The sequence below is a fragment of the Tympanuchus pallidicinctus genome, unplaced genomic scaffold (genome assembly GCF_026119805.1).
Source record: "Tympanuchus pallidicinctus isolate F22 unplaced genomic scaffold, pur_lepc_1.0 scaffold21, whole genome shotgun sequence".
Classification (NCBI taxonomy): Eukaryota; Metazoa; Chordata; class Aves; order Galliformes; family Phasianidae; genus Tympanuchus; species Tympanuchus pallidicinctus.
Genome location: NW_026294733.1, coordinates 1427407 through 1446816, shown reverse-complemented (window position 1 = coordinate 1446816; position 19410 = coordinate 1427407). Strand labels below are relative to the sequence as shown.

General features: G+C 41.2%; 1 protein-coding gene across 1 annotated transcript in view; it reads right to left on the bottom strand.

The window, feature by feature from the left end:
• GALNT10 (polypeptide N-acetylgalactosaminyltransferase 10) overlaps positions 1 to 19410 on the bottom strand; it is an 82094-nt gene that overhangs the window by 27331 nt on the left and 35353 nt on the right. Inside the window, exons 2-4 of the mRNA XM_052684655.1 lie at positions 14435 to 14537; positions 13500 to 13638; positions 9651 to 9817 (exon numbers count right to left, since the gene is read on the bottom strand). Coding sequence (XP_052540615.1) covers positions 9651 to 9817; positions 13500 to 13638; positions 14435 to 14537 — 409 coding nt within the window. The remainder of the gene's footprint in view (positions 1 to 9650; positions 9818 to 13499; positions 13639 to 14434; positions 14538 to 19410) is intronic.

Sequence of the window (19410 nt, the reverse complement as noted above, 5' to 3'; positions counted from 1 at the left end):
TTGGCACTGCCCAACGTGGTGAACTACCACACTGCACATGCTTAGCTCACTGTTAACAAGGCCCTCCTGACACAAATAGATGTAAATAGCAGTGAAGATCGCACGCACTGTTTCTTCTTTGAAAACACAACACTGCAACTGAAGCTATGTAGAAGAACATGTTTCAGACTATCCACTTCCATTTCTAAATTACAAAAGCACTATTTTCCAGTTTTCTCAAAGTGCAGAAGTTTCCCCTTTTACCAAAGTCCCTGTATCAGAACAGCTGCTTTGTCAACACACCCAAAATGCACACTTCAGTAGCAGAAACCACGATTACCAATAGTGGACATCACATACGAGCACTGGTGTTCGAATCACATTTCTGATCAACTCCTGTAGAGAAGCAGCTGTAAAGCATTAAAATGCTGATCTGCACTGCTGCTGACATATCTAGATATTTTTGACTGCTAGCAGACGAGGACACAAACTCCAAGACATACTTCAAGGTGAGGAGAAGAGAGTTAAATCCGTTTTCCTGCAAACTTCCAACAGCAAACTACACACGCAGGGTTTTGTATCACTGAGCAGTGCAGTTAGATTTATTTAATGAGCTGTAATGGAAAGCCTGCTCCTCAATTATTTTTTTTCTAAACTTCAGTTTACCAGACATCCTTCACTAACAATAATTAGCTCACAAAGAGGTCACACTCAACTGGACCCTTTCAATCTACTCATCTTCTTTCCAGAAGGATCCTTCAGCAGCAGCAACTGATCTCAAAGCAATAAATACAAGAAGATGAAAAGTAAACTAGTTAGTTAATTTAGGCTGCCTCTTAAAAAGCTCAAGGAAACAACTACAAGGGGCTCTCAAGTTCTTTACAACTCTAGAGAATACGCTTTTAATACTCTCCAGCTACTGCTTAATGAACACCACAGTTTTTTTTATAGCCCTTTATGAAGTTACACACAAGAACAGAAATGGTGCTTAACAATATTAAAAATGATTATTCAAATATGAAAAAATTAGAAAACTGAATCCCATCCACATCTCACTATGAATCCAAAGAAAGCTGTTACTCAGCACATCTGATGTACTGCACAGCCACAATACATGGCCAGAAGCAGAGAATCAAAATTACTCTTTTTTTTTTTTCATTAACAAAATTTGGCCATCTGCACCAGGCTTAATGCCACTCCTCTTGGTGCCCACCATCAAATAGAATACTGTGTAGCCCAGACTCGCTGCAATGGTACAACTGCTCTGCAGTGGTAGCTCTAATTCACAGCAGTTTTGGTTACAAACATCACATGCAGGCTGTGGGTCACAACCACTCAGGAGCCCAAATCCTCCTTCTCTTTTAGTGTTTTTGCCACTATCTCAATGAGTGCTATCCACAAACTCAAGCCACATCCTACCTGGAAAAATCACACAGGTATCAGTGACAGCCTTAGAACTTGGCCATGGCTGCTTACACTGTGATGCTCTGCACTGCTGTTAAACCACAGGACAAGTGACCATGCTCACACAACGAGCATCAGCAAGAAGCTGAGCAGATTTGTGATAAACCTTCTATTCCAATGAAAGAATGAAGTACATTTTTCCTCAGACTTCCAAGTCTCTACACTTATAAAGACCAACCTGCCACCACACACCCAAGGGGAGATTCTCACTGACAGCCATTTTCAAAGCCATTATGAAAAACTAAGCAAATCTGAGATGATCTGCAGTGAATGCTAAGGGCAAGAACTTAATTTACAAAAATAATCCTTTCCTAAGTTGTTTGAGACTATAGGTAATCACAACTTCTACTTATCTTCAACGAATCACTTAAGAAAAGGTTGTGGGAAATCAGTTGCCTAAGAAAAGTTTGTTGTTCCCCGCCTCCCCCTCAATACTTGAAGGTTTAAAGCTTTAAAAGAATCATACTCAAAATTCAGTAAGAAAAACTGTCACCACTTTGTCCTAAGCACAGTCACTATTTCAGAGATGTACTCACCAGATGCACTTTCGTGCATTTAAGAGGGAAAAAAAAAGACTTTTACAATGCATGTGCCTAAAGATGAAAAGATAATCTCTTTAGCTGCATAAATCCTTTCCTGTTCCATTTAAAGATCAAGAAGAATTCAGGTTTTAAACCCATTCTTTTATTTCAGATGCTAAGAGCATGATTTCTTTCAATTAAAGCCTGGCAGATATGGTTAATGGAACAAGAGTTGTATTTGCTACATACCTGATGCTGCAGCAAATGACACATTAATCACCCCTTGCCTGTTCCTTTCAATACGCTGTGCTTAGTGACTCATGCCCTTCAGACCAGCATGTGGCTCAGCCAAGTAGCCTTACCCACATTTGTTTTTCCATTCGGATTATCCCACATGGCTTCCCTCAGAATTACTCGTGCTGCAATATGAGGAGAGATTTAAAAAGTCACAGGGATTTATCTGTAAAAGGGAAAAAGGAGATTTGGCTGTGCCTGCCTCTGGCACTCGGGGAACAGATAAGCACCCGAACTCCCAGTGGTAAACTTTCAAGCAAGCTGAAGAAAAGTGTGGGACAGCAACCCTACAAGTGGAAAGGACAGAATGGAAATAGATTTTGCTAGAGGTAAAAATAGATGGCGCTGCCAACAGAAAACACTCCTTGGACACCATTACTGGAAGCTCTAGAAGTCTTGTGCTGCTTTCCAGAGCCAAGAAGCAGTGCCCACAGGCTGCATTCCAGACTCACAGCACCTAGAGGAGTCTTCCCAATGTAAAACTGCAGTTCTAATACTTATTGCATAAAGTCCTGCTGAAATAAAACCTACAACTAAGCAAAATGCAAGTAAGATGGGGACAGAAAAATAAAAAATGGATGAACAAAGACATCCAGGACTTCTAATCTGTTTGCAAAAAATAAAGCCAAAGGAAACAGGGCAGCGGTGGAAGAAAGACAAAACTGTAACCTGGAACCTCCCTAATGACCTCCCAGGGGAAAATAACACCCCATGCGTCCTGCTTATAAAGAAAATGTTCTCAAAATTAAATATGTCTACATGTGCACGCTACCTCCTAAAATACAGTGCTGTTTTTTCTTTCTCTTTTTTTTTAAACCTGAAGTCCGAAGGTTGATTTTGAAAACATCACTGTCATTCTGCATTACACACATTAAATTCAGCTGAAATTGTTACTGCCTTTCAGTCCCAGGAGCAGATTTTGACTATTTACTGCAAGGAGGATGTTAAGCCTTTCTGCATTGCCACAGTACACACACGTATAGTGCTGTGAGGCAGACAGCCCAGAGCTGAGTTAACACTTCCAGAGCAATCCTGATGTTTGGAGACTGCAGTATTTTCAGTGCTGCCACATTCAACATCACTGCTGTATCAACACAGTGCTTTGCATATAATGTGTGCCTTAGAGATGACTGATGTGCAGTTCTTATCCTTCAACAAGGGACAACACTTGTTCTAAAACACTGTCATTTATACAAAAGCAGCTTTAAAAATGAGTAAGAACGAGCTGTCAGGCAATATGCAAATAACCAAATAGAAGAATGTGATGCATATGAAATTTAAGCACTTAGTCACAATCGCTGATTTGTGTCAAGCTAGACCGTAAAATAAGATATATCCAAAGCACTTCTGAACCACCTGTGTGGTGTGCAGATTCTCTTCTACTCATAGCTAACCCCAAGTACACGCCAAGATGCTTCTTGTAACTGACATTCAGCAATTGTCACCACCTCCCAGCACACAGGGAGGATGACTCGAATAATTTCAGATTTTCAATTGCTACAAAGGGTGAAAAGGTACAAACATGACTGCTTTAATGTTAAAGGAAAGTCAGCTTGTACCAAATAATCATAGTAATGCAGACCACGTCATCAGTTCTCGGAGATGCTAGGCTCCCCTGTTGTGCCTTTTGGTGACTCAAGAAGGCAGCTGGGGCACATGGGCATATAATGTGTTTGAGCAGCCCATTCTGGTAGGTCTACTCTCCCAACACATTTGGGTTCCCTCACTTTGGAGATTTTCTTACCTATAAAAAAGGCATATTACTTTCAGTGTTGCCTTTCACAATGTCCTTAGTGGACAAATGGATGAAATATCATCATTCATTTATCTTCACTGAACATCTTCATCCATGACCTCAATAAAAGAACTGTACGAAGCTTGTGAGGTTTTGCAGGTGATACAAACTTGGGAGGCATGGTCGATGCACCACTCAAAGAAATTTTGACAGGCTAGAGAAACTGCAAACAGCAAGCCCATGAAGTTCAACAAACTGAAATGCCAATTCCCATACACGGGGAGGAGTAACCTCATGTGCTGACCAGGGACTGGAAAGCAGCTTTGTAGAAAAAGACCTGGGAGACTTTGGGCACAAACTGGAAGACAGGAAATACAGATACTGCTTAAATATGATTTCCAACCTGATGCTTGTGGCTTCTTATTCTTAGTTTTTTTTTTCCCCCCAACAAAGCTACCATAAGATCAACTGAACAGTAGAAGAGGTTCCCCAGAGAGATTATAGAGTCTCTTACCCTGGAGATTTTCGAAACCTAAGAGCTTGAACAATCTGCTGCAGGTGAGCACCGGGGAGGCAGATGAGATGATCTCCAGGTGGTGTTTCCAACCTCAACTACTCTGCAATTCTATAAGTGTCGCAGTCTAGCCTCCATCTCAAAGCCACCTCTTCTCCAAAACAGTCACAAGAGAGGACGGTTTCACTTCAGCCTTTCACCCAGTGGTAGTGTTATAGCTGACGTTCTTGTGCAGCAGAGAGCTACTAAATATGTATCAGGTGCAAAGCAGAAGAACATTTAGACAAGAATCCTGCAAAGACAAAATTCGCCATCCTCTGCCCTTTGTTCTTTTTGCTGAAGGCTGTTCATTCATGTAGTGAGAGACAAGGGCAGCTCTACATTTGCAAGCTGCAAGGATTAGATGGGAGATCAACAACCCATTTTGCACAAGGCAGACACTTGAGATGAACAGCTTGATTTCTCACAACCATAGATTCAGATTGTTCACCTAGGAACTGAAGCAGCCCCTGAAGCATCACAAACTGCCTGCCTGGTATTCATTGCCCACTAGCAGTAATAAAAGGCTAGAGTCGATACAAACTGACCTGCATTTCAACTTCTCTTTCCCTCCTCCCATTGCTATGATATAATGGAACTCACACACCACTCAACAGCATTATAATTAAATAATCAAAATCAAACAAGTTTCACATCTGACAATCCCCAGGAGAATGCCGATATACATACAAAAAGCATTTTAGTTTACTTCGAGCAATTCTGGTAACAACAAGCTCAGAGGGATATAATTAGTACCCTGCAAGCCAGCATATGAAAAGCCTTCATTTAACTGAGCTCAACACTAAAGAATAGTTTTAGAAATGAAATGCGAAGCCACAAATCCACGTAGGACTGCCACAGCTAACCATTTTTATGATCAAGAATTCTAGTCATAATTTATACGTATTGCATTTCTGATTTCTACTTATCCAGAAGGGTGCATCCTGAACCAGCTGAGGTCAGTCCATGGGTCTTTAGCAGTTCTCAGCAGGATGCAGAAAGAGGCAGACAATGTCAGGCAGGCTCATTCTTCCTCTCCAAAAATAGCTACTGAATTGGTGCCTCCCTCTGTTCAATATAACCCGTACTCTTTTCCACATTACCTTCCCATTGCTTTGAAATGCTTATGGTCAGAAGAATGAACTCCTTATGTCCCCACAAAGTTTGTGTGGAAGAAAAGTACATGCTATTATAGCAGTCTTGTTGGGAATGCTAAATTCATATCAGAGACTAATAGGAGAAAGTAGAAATACACCCAGAACATTTCCTCTGTTGTGACCAACGGCACACGCTAGAAAGCAGCTTCTTATTGAACCAACCCAGCCAGATTACGAAGACAAGGGTCTGTCTAACCTAACAAGATCAGGTGCTAAAGAACTGCTGGAGACAGCAATGGCTTGCTGCTCAAGGCAGGCTGGGTGCCACTGCAGCACTGCATCAGAATCATAGAACCGTAGCATCGTTAAGGTTGGAAAAGACCACTAAGACCATCATCAACCATCATTAGACTGATCCCACAGAGAGCCAGACCTTCCCAGAGCAACGTGGCTGATATGGGATTCAGCTTTAAGTTTGAAATAAGACCAGATTTTGATCACTGTGTAAGAGACATCCAAAAATAATGCCATAAGTAAGTTGCTCCAGTACATTCAGCTTTCTCAAACAGCAAGCAAAGGAAATATTTCAAAAACACAATTGGGTAAGCTTTTTTGCTTGCTGTTAAGATTTGCTGTCATCAGGGCCGTCTTCTGGCTGAAAAATGTTTATTGTTAAAAGTCGCAGAGTTGTGTCTCAAGCAAATCAAGAAATAAATGGCTGTTGACACTTCCAGAAGATGATTCATCTGCCCAAGAACTCCAGTAATGAAAGCTGTGCAGCTGCCTTTCAGGTATGCTGCAGAACACAGCATCCACCAACTAACCCAGAAATCCATCTTCACTCTCCTGTCACTTTATTAGCTGACTTCTCAACTCTCTTCATAACCAAACCAAAAATTTCTTGCTTGAAAACTGATAAAAAAAACCTTACAAAAGTAACATCAGTCAAAATCATGTGCTTAGAAGTCAGGTTTCCATATCTGTTCTTTAGCTATTATTAGTTAAGTCCTCTTTACTCTTCTGGTGAAATATCCCCCATGTTTGAGAGCTGATCAGATGCATAGATGAAAGATGCTGATGGACTGGTACTACATAGTCCAGTGTAGTACAACACAACACTGCACAACACAACGCTGCTCTGCAACAGCGGAACAGGAGAGAAACACCATCAGCAGGGCCTCAAGGGCAGCTGGGCAAAATCCAGTGCAAAATCCAGTGTGTTTAACCCAACACAGGTGAGCCACGAGAAATACCTGTGAGAAGAATATGGTTTCCTAGCTGGAGATAGCCAGGTTTTTGGGGTTAGTCTTTTAAAGAGTTATTAAGGAGCTAGGTCTCTTTATACAGCCCTCAAGTGAAAGGGCACCAGGAGGTACAGCACAGAGCACCAGATATTTCATCTTGTTGGGGTAATCTCTCGATAAAAAAATGATTAAGGTTTTTTTTCTTTTCATTTTCGGCTATTCACTGGAGTTCATTATGACTGTTTACTGATCTCTTTGGGAAGAAGCTGACATTTACTGTTCTTACTATTGCCTCTCTGATCTCCATCAGGCTCCTAGCTATCACCGTGCTCAACAACGGTTCTGTAATTTTTGAACAAAGGCTGTTACAAATCTGTGGGAAAACCAACTGAAAGAGAAGCACAGCATTCCACTCTGCAGACAATGCAGCAGAGCAACCATTTGAGATTTTCAAAGAAAAATGAGAAATCTCTCCTCACTATTAACTGCTCGCCTATTCTGTGGCACAGCAGTGATGGTATCATCTGCTCAGAGATGTGGTCTTTATTCTCTGCCCAATTTAATCAGGAGATAAATAACCAGAATGGTGGTCTAACAGTCCAAATCTGAGAATGTGGCCTTCCTCAAATACACAATACGTGAAGTAAAAGATTTCCTGGAGCAGTTCAGTTTGAGGTGTTATCTATTCTCAGGCCCTGGATTAAAGAAAGGTGATTATTTTTTTTGAAACACTTACCATGGATAAATTAAAGACAAATTTACAACCAGCAACCTTTCAAATCAAGGTAATGCATTTAGGATTTAGCACTCTCGCCTCTTGAAGACTGAGGAGCTATTTAAACTCCAGGAGGAATGTGGGAAAGCAACACCGGTGCAGCTAGGGGAGAACACTGCCTGCTGGAAAAGGAGAAGCAGCCAGCAGGAAATGCCACAGTGCAGATACAGACTGACAGCAGGGAAGGAAAAATGTTTCATCCTAACCAGTAATTGTCCCAACATGGCTAGATCAACTGAGCTAGCAGGAAAACATTGGTTTCAGAAAGGTTTTTATTAGCATGCTGTCTGTGTCTCGTTCTCTTCCCTTTACAATTCACCTCACTGTCCAACACCAGCAGTCTTTTGTACCCATCTGTAAATAGCTGCTGCACAAATTAATCTCAGCCATTTCTTTGTATGAAAGATGGATGACTGATGGAGAGGAGCTAGCAGAGGCAGGTGGAACAGAGCAAAGGCAAGCTGGACAAACAGCACGTGTGCAGTCTGATGGGGAGAGAAACGAGAGAGCCAGAGAAGTGCTCTGTCAGCTGGTCAGATGGGCACTTCTAGAGAACAAGGAAAACAGATGCACAGGAAAACAGATTTCACTACTTCCACTCGTCCCATAACAAACGTGTTTGTACAACTCTGCTGTGGTTACAGCATGAGCTTTACTAATTTGCTTCTAGACCAAGTAGCAATAAAGAGACCTTGTTGGGAGGGTATTCTTCCCCCAGCGTAGTTTGAAAATCCTCTGAAGAAATACTTAATTCATATAACTGATTGATTTGTTCAAATCAGCATGCCTTACTTGCAAACTAATTAGAGAGATACTTTAGAACAAATACTGTAGCTATCAGGTAGTGCTTATTTCACAGTCAATATAGGTCAGAACACAAAATGCTCACTAGCTTGTTTCCAAGCTCATTTTAGGAATTTCCTACATGTCCAAATTTTGAAGCTGTATCCTTTAGTGTCCCTATAGAGAGTTCTTTTTGATTAGTTGCATAATCTCAGGAGCAGGACTCAAGCTCTGCAGTCTGTAAAGAATCTAAACAGTCGTAGTAATTTTAATGGAGAAAACAGATTTGCTGGATCTGACCGTAATCCTCTAAAAATCACTGTACCCTCTTTAACACAGGAAGACCAGCTGCTTCACAGGGCTTCCAAATTCCATGTGCTCTCAACACAGCATTGTCTACAGGACAGACATTCATTCCTCCCGTTTGATTGCTTTTTTCCCCCTCTTTAGCAGGAGTGCACACTGCATGTGTTTTGCTTTAATATATAAATTAATTTAATTTAAATCACGCAGCACATAAATGGTTCAGAGAAAAAAAGATATCTTGCCTTTTTACTGCAGATTAAATACATCCAGCAACTACATGTATACACCGCTATGACAATTAACAATGGTTCTTCCATTTATGGTAATTTCTCATGCCAGAGATGATATGTGTTCACACTGAATCCAATCCAAAACAAATGCTCTTTTCTTGACAGTACTCTCCCTGTTTCGCACTGCATGTCAGCAAGGGAAAGCAGTCAAGGCTTTGGATGCTGCAGATTTACTTTCCAGAGGCACAGTATTCAGGGAAAAAAAGCCAGGAATCTCAGATAGTCCAAGGTAGAGACCTCTTATCCAGGCTTCTTTCATTTTCTGAGTCTAGAGGAAAGTGCAAGATCTGAGGAGTGAGCTGTTTCCCTTCAGTCCTTGTTTCTGATTTGCTTGCTTAATTGTCTGGTTCCTCCATATTGTCCAAAATGCAGGACAGCCCATTCCAGAAGTTAAAACAGTACAAACTGAACTTGAGACATGATTTTTTTTGCTGAACTTTTGGACTTTCATTTATATCGGAGCATGATTTACCTGAGCTCCACTGTTGGCAAGGAAGAAATCACTCAGTTACCTTAAGCACACAAATAATTGCAAGTTCATTGATCCCTTTGGCAGATAAGCATAGGCAGATAATAATAGATGGAGATGTTACATGCAAATTGTCATACCTCTGTCACTGAAGTCATCCACCAGCACTATCTCTGCTATCAGCTCAGGAGGGGAGCGGTTCAGAACGCTGTGCACTGTCCGCAGCAGGGAGGACCATCCTTCATTGTGGAATGGGATTATCACGCTGGTGTTTGGCAGCTTCTCCAGGTACAGCTTATTCTTGCAGCTGGATACAGAATAAGGTCAGGAGGCAGTGCCAAAAAACACTAGCACTTCCATATTAATCACCATCAGGGAACTCAGTTCGTCCTCTATTCCCCAGAACGATGCAGGGTGCCTGAAAAAGGACTTCTTCGAGACAAAGTTGACCTGTTCCAGTTTGCCTTGCCAAAAAAAACCCCATTCCTTATGAAATAGTGACTTTTAATGGCCAATAAGTGATATTTAGCAATTCAGAAAGTCAAAGAGATCTGTTAAGTACTGAAACTGCTTTTAAAGGAAATTCCCATTATAGCCTAAGGTACAGCATTCTGCAATACTTCTTTTTCCAGTTCTCACACCTCCAAGATCATTAGGAAGAGGATTTTCTGAAGTCATTCCAGAAGTTGAATGCGTCTGTTTTAAGCTCTCTTAATACATAGGTTTAACATACTTAATCCCAGATTTCAGGGAAGTAAATAATTCTAATCACACATATAGCCATCATCCAAAAATTTCAAATGGAACGTAAAGAAAGTGAGGATCTTGTCTAACAGCACCTTCCCTAAAGAGCTGTAGAAATAGAAAGCATTATGAACAATAGATGGAAGAGACAGGATAATCACAAGAAAAGAACTGCTCGATAAATAAACCTACTTCCCTCAGTAACAGATCGATCTCCAACTTCTACACAAGGCTTCCTTTGTCATCCTGGGTAAATTATTCAAATGCTTTTTTTTAAGTAGCCAGTCTTGTTTTAGCAGTTCTAATTTGACACTCAGCGTTAGCAAATCAAAGCAAGAAAGTTGGCCTTTGAATCCAAAGCACTGCAGAATCTCTGCAGGGCCAGAGATTCAAGTCTTAAGGGTCCCCACAGACCCCTGGGCTTTATGGGCACTGCCCCAGACCATTAGTCTCCCTTAACACTGAAATAGGAATAATGCTGCCTCATCCTGTGGGTGTGTTTTCAAGATAGCCTCATGAAAAACATCCAGACAACAGTATTAAGTGCAGAGTTTCTTTTCCTGCAGGTGTGGCCCTCAGAGTGGAGTTTGAACTTTGCTGAACAGGTGAGGTACAAGGCCATTTGATGAACAACTGCAGTTAAAATTACCCCACATGTTCAGTGCAAAACAGACAGTGCTGAGAGCAGGAACTGAGATTTTTAGCACTTAAATGGTAATGCTAGCATGGTGGCTAGCAGAAAAGGGAGGCCATGCTCTATTCCCTGCCCTGCCACAGCACCGCCTGTTGCACAGCATGCACTACAGCTTTGCAGACCAGGCTTTTAGCACACGCACAGCAGAGCACTTGCATGCAGGCAATCCCCTCCCCATTCCAGGAAGGGCAGATAGGAACAAAAGCAGCTCTGGCAGTGGAAGCTTTCTCCTGGGTGCCTTTCCCAGGGAATGGAGAAGGATACACCTATGTTACACAAACTCAGTAAATCTGTGGTTACAGGAAGCGACTGTGATGCCTGCATGAAAGGACAGTAGCTTATTATGGGTCTAATGAATTGTCCTGGGGAGATGCCAAGAGCTTGCAGGCTACGGCTGCAATGCACAGATTCAGTATGCAAAATAAAGCTGCATGGACTGCTTTTATCCAGCCCTTGGCAATGCAATCAACCTTCTTCGGAGGTAGCTGCTAGCTATAATTTTGTGACATGAAACAAGGTCCCCCAGTTCTCTTCTAACCCTTCCTAAACTGCAATTCTCATTCTCCAACTTTAGCAAGTAGAAACTTTATCTATTCAGTTTAACTATTAAAGAGTTTCTCTCAAGCTATCATATCCACAACTGTTTTTACAAAACCTGCAAAATTAGTACTGAATATTAAAAACCCCAAAGGCACTGAAGGGAAACATTATTGCCCCAGTTCACCTTGTGCTTATACTCTCCTCTATCTGCAGGCACATTTCTGAACTTCAAAGTTTCCATTTTTTCCTACCAAACATAAAAAGGAAGGTAAAATAAGTGCTCTGCAGCACAGCTCGTGTCTTTCTATAGCGTTCTTTATGGACTTTACCTCAGCTAAACTTCATAATAAATTGCCCTCATCAAGCTCCCAAATAATATGAAACAAAACGTTTCAAGTGTATCTTTTTTTAATGGGCAGGGAATAAACAGACCTTCTCAGCTGTGAATTCCTTTACTGCAGATCTCCATTAAATGCAACCCCATTCCCTGCCCAGCTAATCCTAGCATCCATTACATACATGCTGTTTATCCTCATCTTGAGACCTCTGCAATTATAACTCACCACACTGGGGAAAGGATGTGTCAAACATCAAGCAGAACCAGCTGCAGCAGTGTCATTAATCACAGCTTAAGTTGTTGGTGACTCAGACACTTCACTTATTAATTTTAACTGGGGACTACAGTCAGAAGTTTCAGATTTTAAAAAAGTTTTAATAGCAGAATTAGCAATGAGGAATCAGCAACTCTGTGAAGCACTGGGGAACATTAATTAATTTATTAATCTTCAGGTGAGGAAATACTGCACTGTCTACAGCTTAAATCCTCAGAACCATGGCAGCCCCCTCAGATGGCAGCCAGGCACAGTTTAGGTTAGCAATCTCAAACTATTTCCCAGAATTTGAATATAAGCTGACCAAAAGCATCTTCATCTGATCAATCCGTATGTTTGAACATTTCAGCTGTGTGCCTGAAGCGTTCATGGAGTTATGCTTGCTCCTCCGGTCTGTGGGCATGCATTGAGAAAGGTCAAGCTGCAGGATTTGCTTGGTTCACTGCGACAGCTGAAGAGGTGATCTCTTGAATGCCCTAATGAATTTTAAAACCTTATTTTTGGAAATGGTACTTCATGAGTAAAGCAGATGTCGAATTCAGGTTGCTGAATTCAAAACTAGCTTTCATCCACACATCTAACGAGGCTTTCTGATTAAAAAGTGTGCACAGTTTAAAATACATCTCAGCTTCGCATCAACAAGGATTAAACAGGTGATCTCAAAGGTCACTATTCAACTAGAACTGCTTTATACAAACTCTGGCTAAGTTTTATGAGGAAGATATGTACAAAAATTAACGTCCTTTCTTCACTGGTAGTTGAGTGGAGCTACTCAGGTCTTGTTTTGCTCCTAAAAATTTCATGGTTATTTCCAGCTACTGGCAAATGTAAGAACCACACAGAGTTTACTGACAAAGCCATCATCCAACTACATTTAGGGCATTTGTCAAACAAGTCAGACATCTACATCAGTTTCTGCTGCAGAGAGAAACAGTTCTATCTTATTAGTTGCTAAAAATTGTTGGCCATGTCAGTAGACTCAGGAACTAAGCTGTCATGTTAGAAGAGATGAACATGGAAGTAGATGCATCCTACTTAAGTTCAAGGTTCCTTCAGTGCAGGGCTGCAAGTTTTTGATAATGTTTAGTATTTTGGAATTGTAAGAGATCTCATCTGCTTTACGGGCCTGCTCTCAATGGTCTCTAGAAGTTCCTTCCAACCCCTACAACTCTGTGATTCTGTGATTTTTATTTATTTTTACTATTTTTTAACCGATTTGTCACCTCCATTTCCCACTGCAATTACTGTTCTTTATGAATGAGACAGCAGTGCCAACAGCACTCTGGCTGTGAAAGGCTTGTGTTGGACAAACAAAACTACATAAAAGCCCAGCACACTGCAGACATGGTAAATTAGGGCTTGTAAACATTCACCTCTGGAAATGCAAACTGTATACTCACTTTGGATGTCTGATGTCTGGAAGGGAACGATTCAGAGAAATTTTATCGCTCACGAAGATATTAAAGCCATTTTCCCTGTATGCCTGGTCCACTCGCTCTGCATCAGTCATCGGGTAAGGTTTTCCCTGTTCTCCATTTCCTGTAGACAGACAAAGTAAACACACACTGTTACTATTAATTGGCACTTAACAGGCTATAGGCTAACCCGTGTATCAAAAGGACAGCAGTTATCTTAGAGCCCTTTGAAAATTTCTCCCTGAGTTTTGTGCTGTATGCCATATTCAGCTCTGGGTTAACCTCAGCTGTGCAAAACCGTACAAGTTAAAGTCTTCCTTCTGGGATCAGAAACAGATGAAGGGGCTACAGCAACGCCAGGAAGGATCTTCTGAGTATTTTTTTTTTCCACAGCAGGAAGAACACATATGGTTTAAATATCTCATCAGTGTTGCTTTTTTTTTCACCACAGATGGATGTGTATATTTAACAACGCTGAGTTCTTGTACAGAGGAGGCAGAGACCTTGCAGACATCAGTGTAAAGATGTAACATACAAAATGGACCCTTTTATAAAGGTAGAAGATAAAATCCAGAATTACAGAATAAAAGTTGAATGTTATGATCTACAGCATTTTCCCCATCCCTTTTCTCTTCTGAATATCCCAGGTTTGGAATCCCATGATTTTTAGTCAGCTTTTAAAAATCAATTCTGCACTTATTCTAAAAACACCAAGATGTTACTAACATCCTTTCACCTCATAATGATTATTTTGGAGTTGGTGGAGAAGGCTTTAACTGAGATTAACCAACAATAACTGCTGCATCATGCCAACATCATCTCAACTCTGTAGTTCAACATACCAATCCGCACTCAGTCTAGCAAATAAAATCCAATTAATTTATGATTTGTATTAAAATATTTATAGTGATCTTACATACCCACGCGCTCAAGGTCCCTCCTTATAGCTTCCTTATTATGCCAGTCCTTTTTCCTTTGTCCGTCCCCCAAGTAAAGGTCTTTCTTTTGTCTCATGTGCAGTGCCTTTTAAAGAGAAGACTGGATATATTACAAAACCACAAAAACCAATGAAACCCTTCTATTAACAGCCTCTCCCTTCCTGTAAGGGGAAACTATGGATCTCCCTTGAGGTCAGACTTGAAGCAAATCATTTTTAACCCAAATGGGAAGATGGAGAAAGCAAGCTTTGCATGCCTCAGAACAGTACTTTATCTATAGCTGTTAAGCAGGTGTTTTTTTTTCTGGTGCACTATCATGTATGCAGACCAGTATTCTTAATCAGAGAATCTATTAAAAACTCCCATTTTCATTCCGAAAACATCTAATACATCTTACTTCCTATTTAATTAACAATAAAGCTTTAATGGGTGACCTATTGCAGGATCATTATTAATGAGCACACGACTATACCTGAATAAAATCAAAATAAGATTTAAAAGGTCATTTATTAGGACTCTTGCTGCTCAACTTAAAAGCAAATTTTACACGAGGCATGAGCCTGAGCTAAAAGCAATTAGAGCTGCTCTTTTCATGATGTTGTTCCTGAAATTCAAAAGCAATGGGTGTTTTGGGAACGAGTTGGCAAATGAAAAATGGGGTGAATTCAGAACCAAGCAGACGATTGTGTGGAAAGAAAAATCACAATCTCTCTCTAAGACAGACATCCCAAACCAAGGGAAATATATGCATGTTGAATAGAGTTTAAGGCTAAAAAAAGAAAATATCTAAGAATGGGTTTTCAATTACATTACAATATGCTGCTAAGTACAGATACAAGTCATTTGTAGCATCTTTTCTGAGGAAGTAGTTACATAAAACTGTTGGGTTTTTGTGTTTGTTTGTTGTTTTTTTTTACCTTCAAAATACTCTGGAACTGCAAAGTAAGCTCCACACATTACAACTTCCCAGAAAGAAAAAGCAAGAGCCAGGCACTGCTCACAGGCACGAGGGTGCAGGTCTCCCTCTAACAGATCAACCCAACTAAACCACCATCCGTCCAAGCAGCAGTTGGCACAGTAACCTTGCAGGGCTATCAGATGTCTTTGGCATTTAATGCAGAGATTTCATTTGCTTTCAGAGTTAAATTGCAAACTACTTCTATGTCTAAGTTTCTCATGGGAAAGTAGGGTGTCTGGACATCTTTCTGTTTCAAGGTGTAAGGCTTCAGACACACAGAGCTCACCTCACTGCAGTCTGACTGCTGAGCTCTGAGGAGCCCTGCTGTGAAGGCTGAATGGATTATCCTCATAGGAGCACCCCTTCCCATGGTTGCTAGCACTTCTTCCACTCCAGCTCAGCACTCTGTGTATTAGCTTACAAAACCACCAGTGAAGACAGGTTTACGGTAAGATTTCAGCATAAACTACAGGGGCTGAACACAGGTGTCTGCTCTGTTCTGGGTACTTCTTTATGGGCAGTAATTCTTAGCAGAGGAAGTGCACCAACAGCATGAGCTGTGCTGATTGTATCATCAGACTAAGGGTAACAAATGAGAGCTCTATGAGTAATAGAGCTTGATCTGATTGAGAGATGCCCTATGAACTATTAGAACTTACTTGGTATTTTATTTTCCATGCAAGAGACTTAAAATCTAGATTTTTTTCAATGTAGGATCATATGATGATTTATAGTCAGTTGCTCAACTTATCTGGCAAGACATTTTGCAGACCTGGCAGAAGTCAAGTTTCATTCATGAAAGCAGACACTCAGCTACACATACCAATTAATTAATACAGAGACTCAGAGTATTCCCCTTCCTGCTGTCTGCAATTCAGATTTAGTTCCCCTGCAGGAGAGCTGAGGGGCACTCAGCCAACAAGGAGTCACTCAGCTACTTCTCAATGTCAACAACTATTAAGGAACTTCTATTTGTGTCACGTGATGAACAAGGCGAGAGCAAAGCAAACTTCCTCTTCTGATAACAGAATCATTAAGATTGGAAAACGTCACTAAGATCACCAAGACCAACCCCAATCCACCTCTACTATGCCCATAACCACATCCCTCAATGCCACATCTCTACAGTTGTTGAACACCTCCAGAGACAGCGACTCCATCACCTCCCTGATCAGCCTGTGCCACTGCATCACCACTCTGCTGGACAAGAGGTTTTTCCTAACGTCTAACCTGAACCTCCCCTAGTGCAACATAAAGCCACTGCCTCTTGTTCAGAGCTCAAGGTGCTCCAACCCCATATTCCCAGAAGCAATGAATGCTGGCTAACGCTAGCGATTGTGAGCAGCTCTGGGTGACAACTGTGACAGAGCAGCTTGACAGGAGGAGAGGCAGCCTGGTTCTTTTTGGTATAAAGCATATCAAATTTTCAGCTCAATGAAGCAGCTGTCCTGCAACAGTTCAGCAATCCATTTGTCTGGTCCACCAGAGCTGTTTCTAATTTTTCATCCCCACTAAATAATCCTCAGCACACAGCCATTCTGTGAGAGCTTGGCCTCTATTTTGCACGAGAGACAGATTATGAGTTATTTATCCCTAAGTCCTGCACAGAGCCCATTACTGGGCTCTCCCTACTGACTTACAGTTCTACATATCAGCACCAGGGAAGTAAAAGTGATCTACACAGCATGCCTCATCTCCTGCTCTTCAGCCTCTGGTGCATACAGCCTTCCTATCCTGCACCTGTGAAGCCAGACAGAAGAGTCACACACGTAAACAACGCTAATCTTTGTACCAGCATATCTTTCCATGAGTACCTTTTAAACCTTTCAGGACAGACATACTGCAGATGGTCAGGCAGACTGGCTGTGTTCTGGAGCTGTTTTGGCCTTGGGCAGACAAGCAGCATGAATCAATCCAATTGAGAAGTGCTGCTCTAAATGAAATACAACTCAGCTAAGTGCTATGGATTTAGAATATTTCTTTCATCAGTATCACTGGTAAGCAAACTTCTAACATATTGGTTTGGCAAGTCATTATTAAAACACGGGACTCGAGAAGCCTGCAGTGATGAATGCCTGTGTCTTTGCTCCAGTAGACCTCCCAGCACTCACCATCAGAGCAGCCCTGAAGGGAACATGTACTCGAAGCAGTTGTGGTTAACGTAGCATCTCTTGCTAAAATCACACAAAACTAAATAAACTTAAACAGACTACTGAAAAAAGAGCAAATGACTAACATTTGCCATCTCCTGGACCACAACTGCTGTGCCCACGTCACTGCTCTTAGCAGAGCAGCTGTAAGAGCACAAGCAGCATGCCACTGTCACAGGGAATGCACGCACGTTAACTTCAAGTCCCCCAGCAGCCACAATGGGCACTTTGCTGACATTGGTGCTTTTTTGGAAGCTTTATTTTACATGTCTGAGCTCTAGACATCCAGACACAGCACATACAGAGCAGAATGTTTCCTTTTTTAGTGGCTTTCTTCAGGGATGCTGCAGGGATTTGACTCATTTATGCAAATGAAATAACTTGATGATATCCTTTCAGCAGAAGCTCTAGACTGAGATATCCAAGCAATGTGCAAAACACAGCCAGGTTTCTAGGACTGACTTTTGCCTTCACTATTTAACAAGCAGCTCATTTGTGGAAAGCTTTATCTTACCTGTAGTGCTGCAGTTTGTGTCATTTCTCACTTTTATCCTCATTACCCATAAATTCGAATTGCACAGCAGAAGGCTCAGCACTTTTGTCCAAAACCCATCAGCACAATCCCCTCCTTACCCACATTTTTGCTATGAAATTCAACGGCTGTTGTTCGAGCATTGTGGTTATCTGTTATTTACGGTGAGGGTGAATTGACATTAAGCATCTGCATTTCTGTCCATATAAAGCAGCTCAGCAAACAGAAGTGCCAGGCTACAGACTTTGCCATTTTCCATTTTGCTCTGCTTTCACTTCTCATTTTGCAAAAATCTGTTTGTTCTTGAAGTGGTCAGTTGTTAACAGCAAAGCAGAAAGGAGATTTCAAAGCCTGAAAGCTTTATTACAATCAGCTATTAAAGCTATCTGAGTGCACAGGCCATTGAATTTCATCCATTAAGTCCTACAGCAAGCCCATAACTTCTGTTTCAGCTCAAACACATTCACTTTTTCTTCAAAACTGGAAGTTGTTTACCACACAAGTGATTACTTCTCCAGCAATATCTTAAACTAATCTCCTGCCTGCTTTCACTCTTCGTTTTTTCAAAAAGTGAAAATGAATTAAAGTAGAAGGGCATATTAAGCAATACATTGGAAATGGATTTAGACAGATTGCTGTAAATAAGCCCCTTCTGTCGCCTACCATGCTGTTACTTAACGTGCCACCAAAGGAATCGATCAGTGTTCAAACGCCAAACAAAAATGGAATTTTAATCTTTCCTTTAATCACTATTTAGTGTGCCTGGCTCCAGCCAGAATAAGAGAAGAGTAGATGGAGATGTAAACCAAGAGCTTTATATACTAGAGGAAAAAAGACTCGCTGAAGTGCACGCAGCTCATCACAACGCTGTACAGATTTCAAACCCTGTTCAAACATTTATTTTGTTGCTTGTTACTTTTTAAATTTTTTATTATTATTATTATTTTTAATCAAGGAGCTCCGATCTTCAGAGATGATGGCATTTTTTCACCTCAGGTCTCTTCGTTTATCCCTGTACCTCAGTGAGTAAATCTCGCTGTCGCATCCTACAACAAGCTGCTGAAGATGAGGAAAACAACAGGGAAAGGGAGGGCAGATTTAAGCCATTCCTTTATTAAAGGAAGCTGCAGTCAAAGGCAGAGGTAAGCGACATGCCTGTGGGCTATCTAGAGCTGGGTCAGAAAATCCTGAACAGACAAACTCACTGTAAGAGGTCAATTTTGACTGTAACCCCTATAAGCACCGCTGACAAGAGCTGGCAATTTCAAACCACAGTTGGCAGGACACACATACAAAGGTGGGATTTCCACCTCTCAGC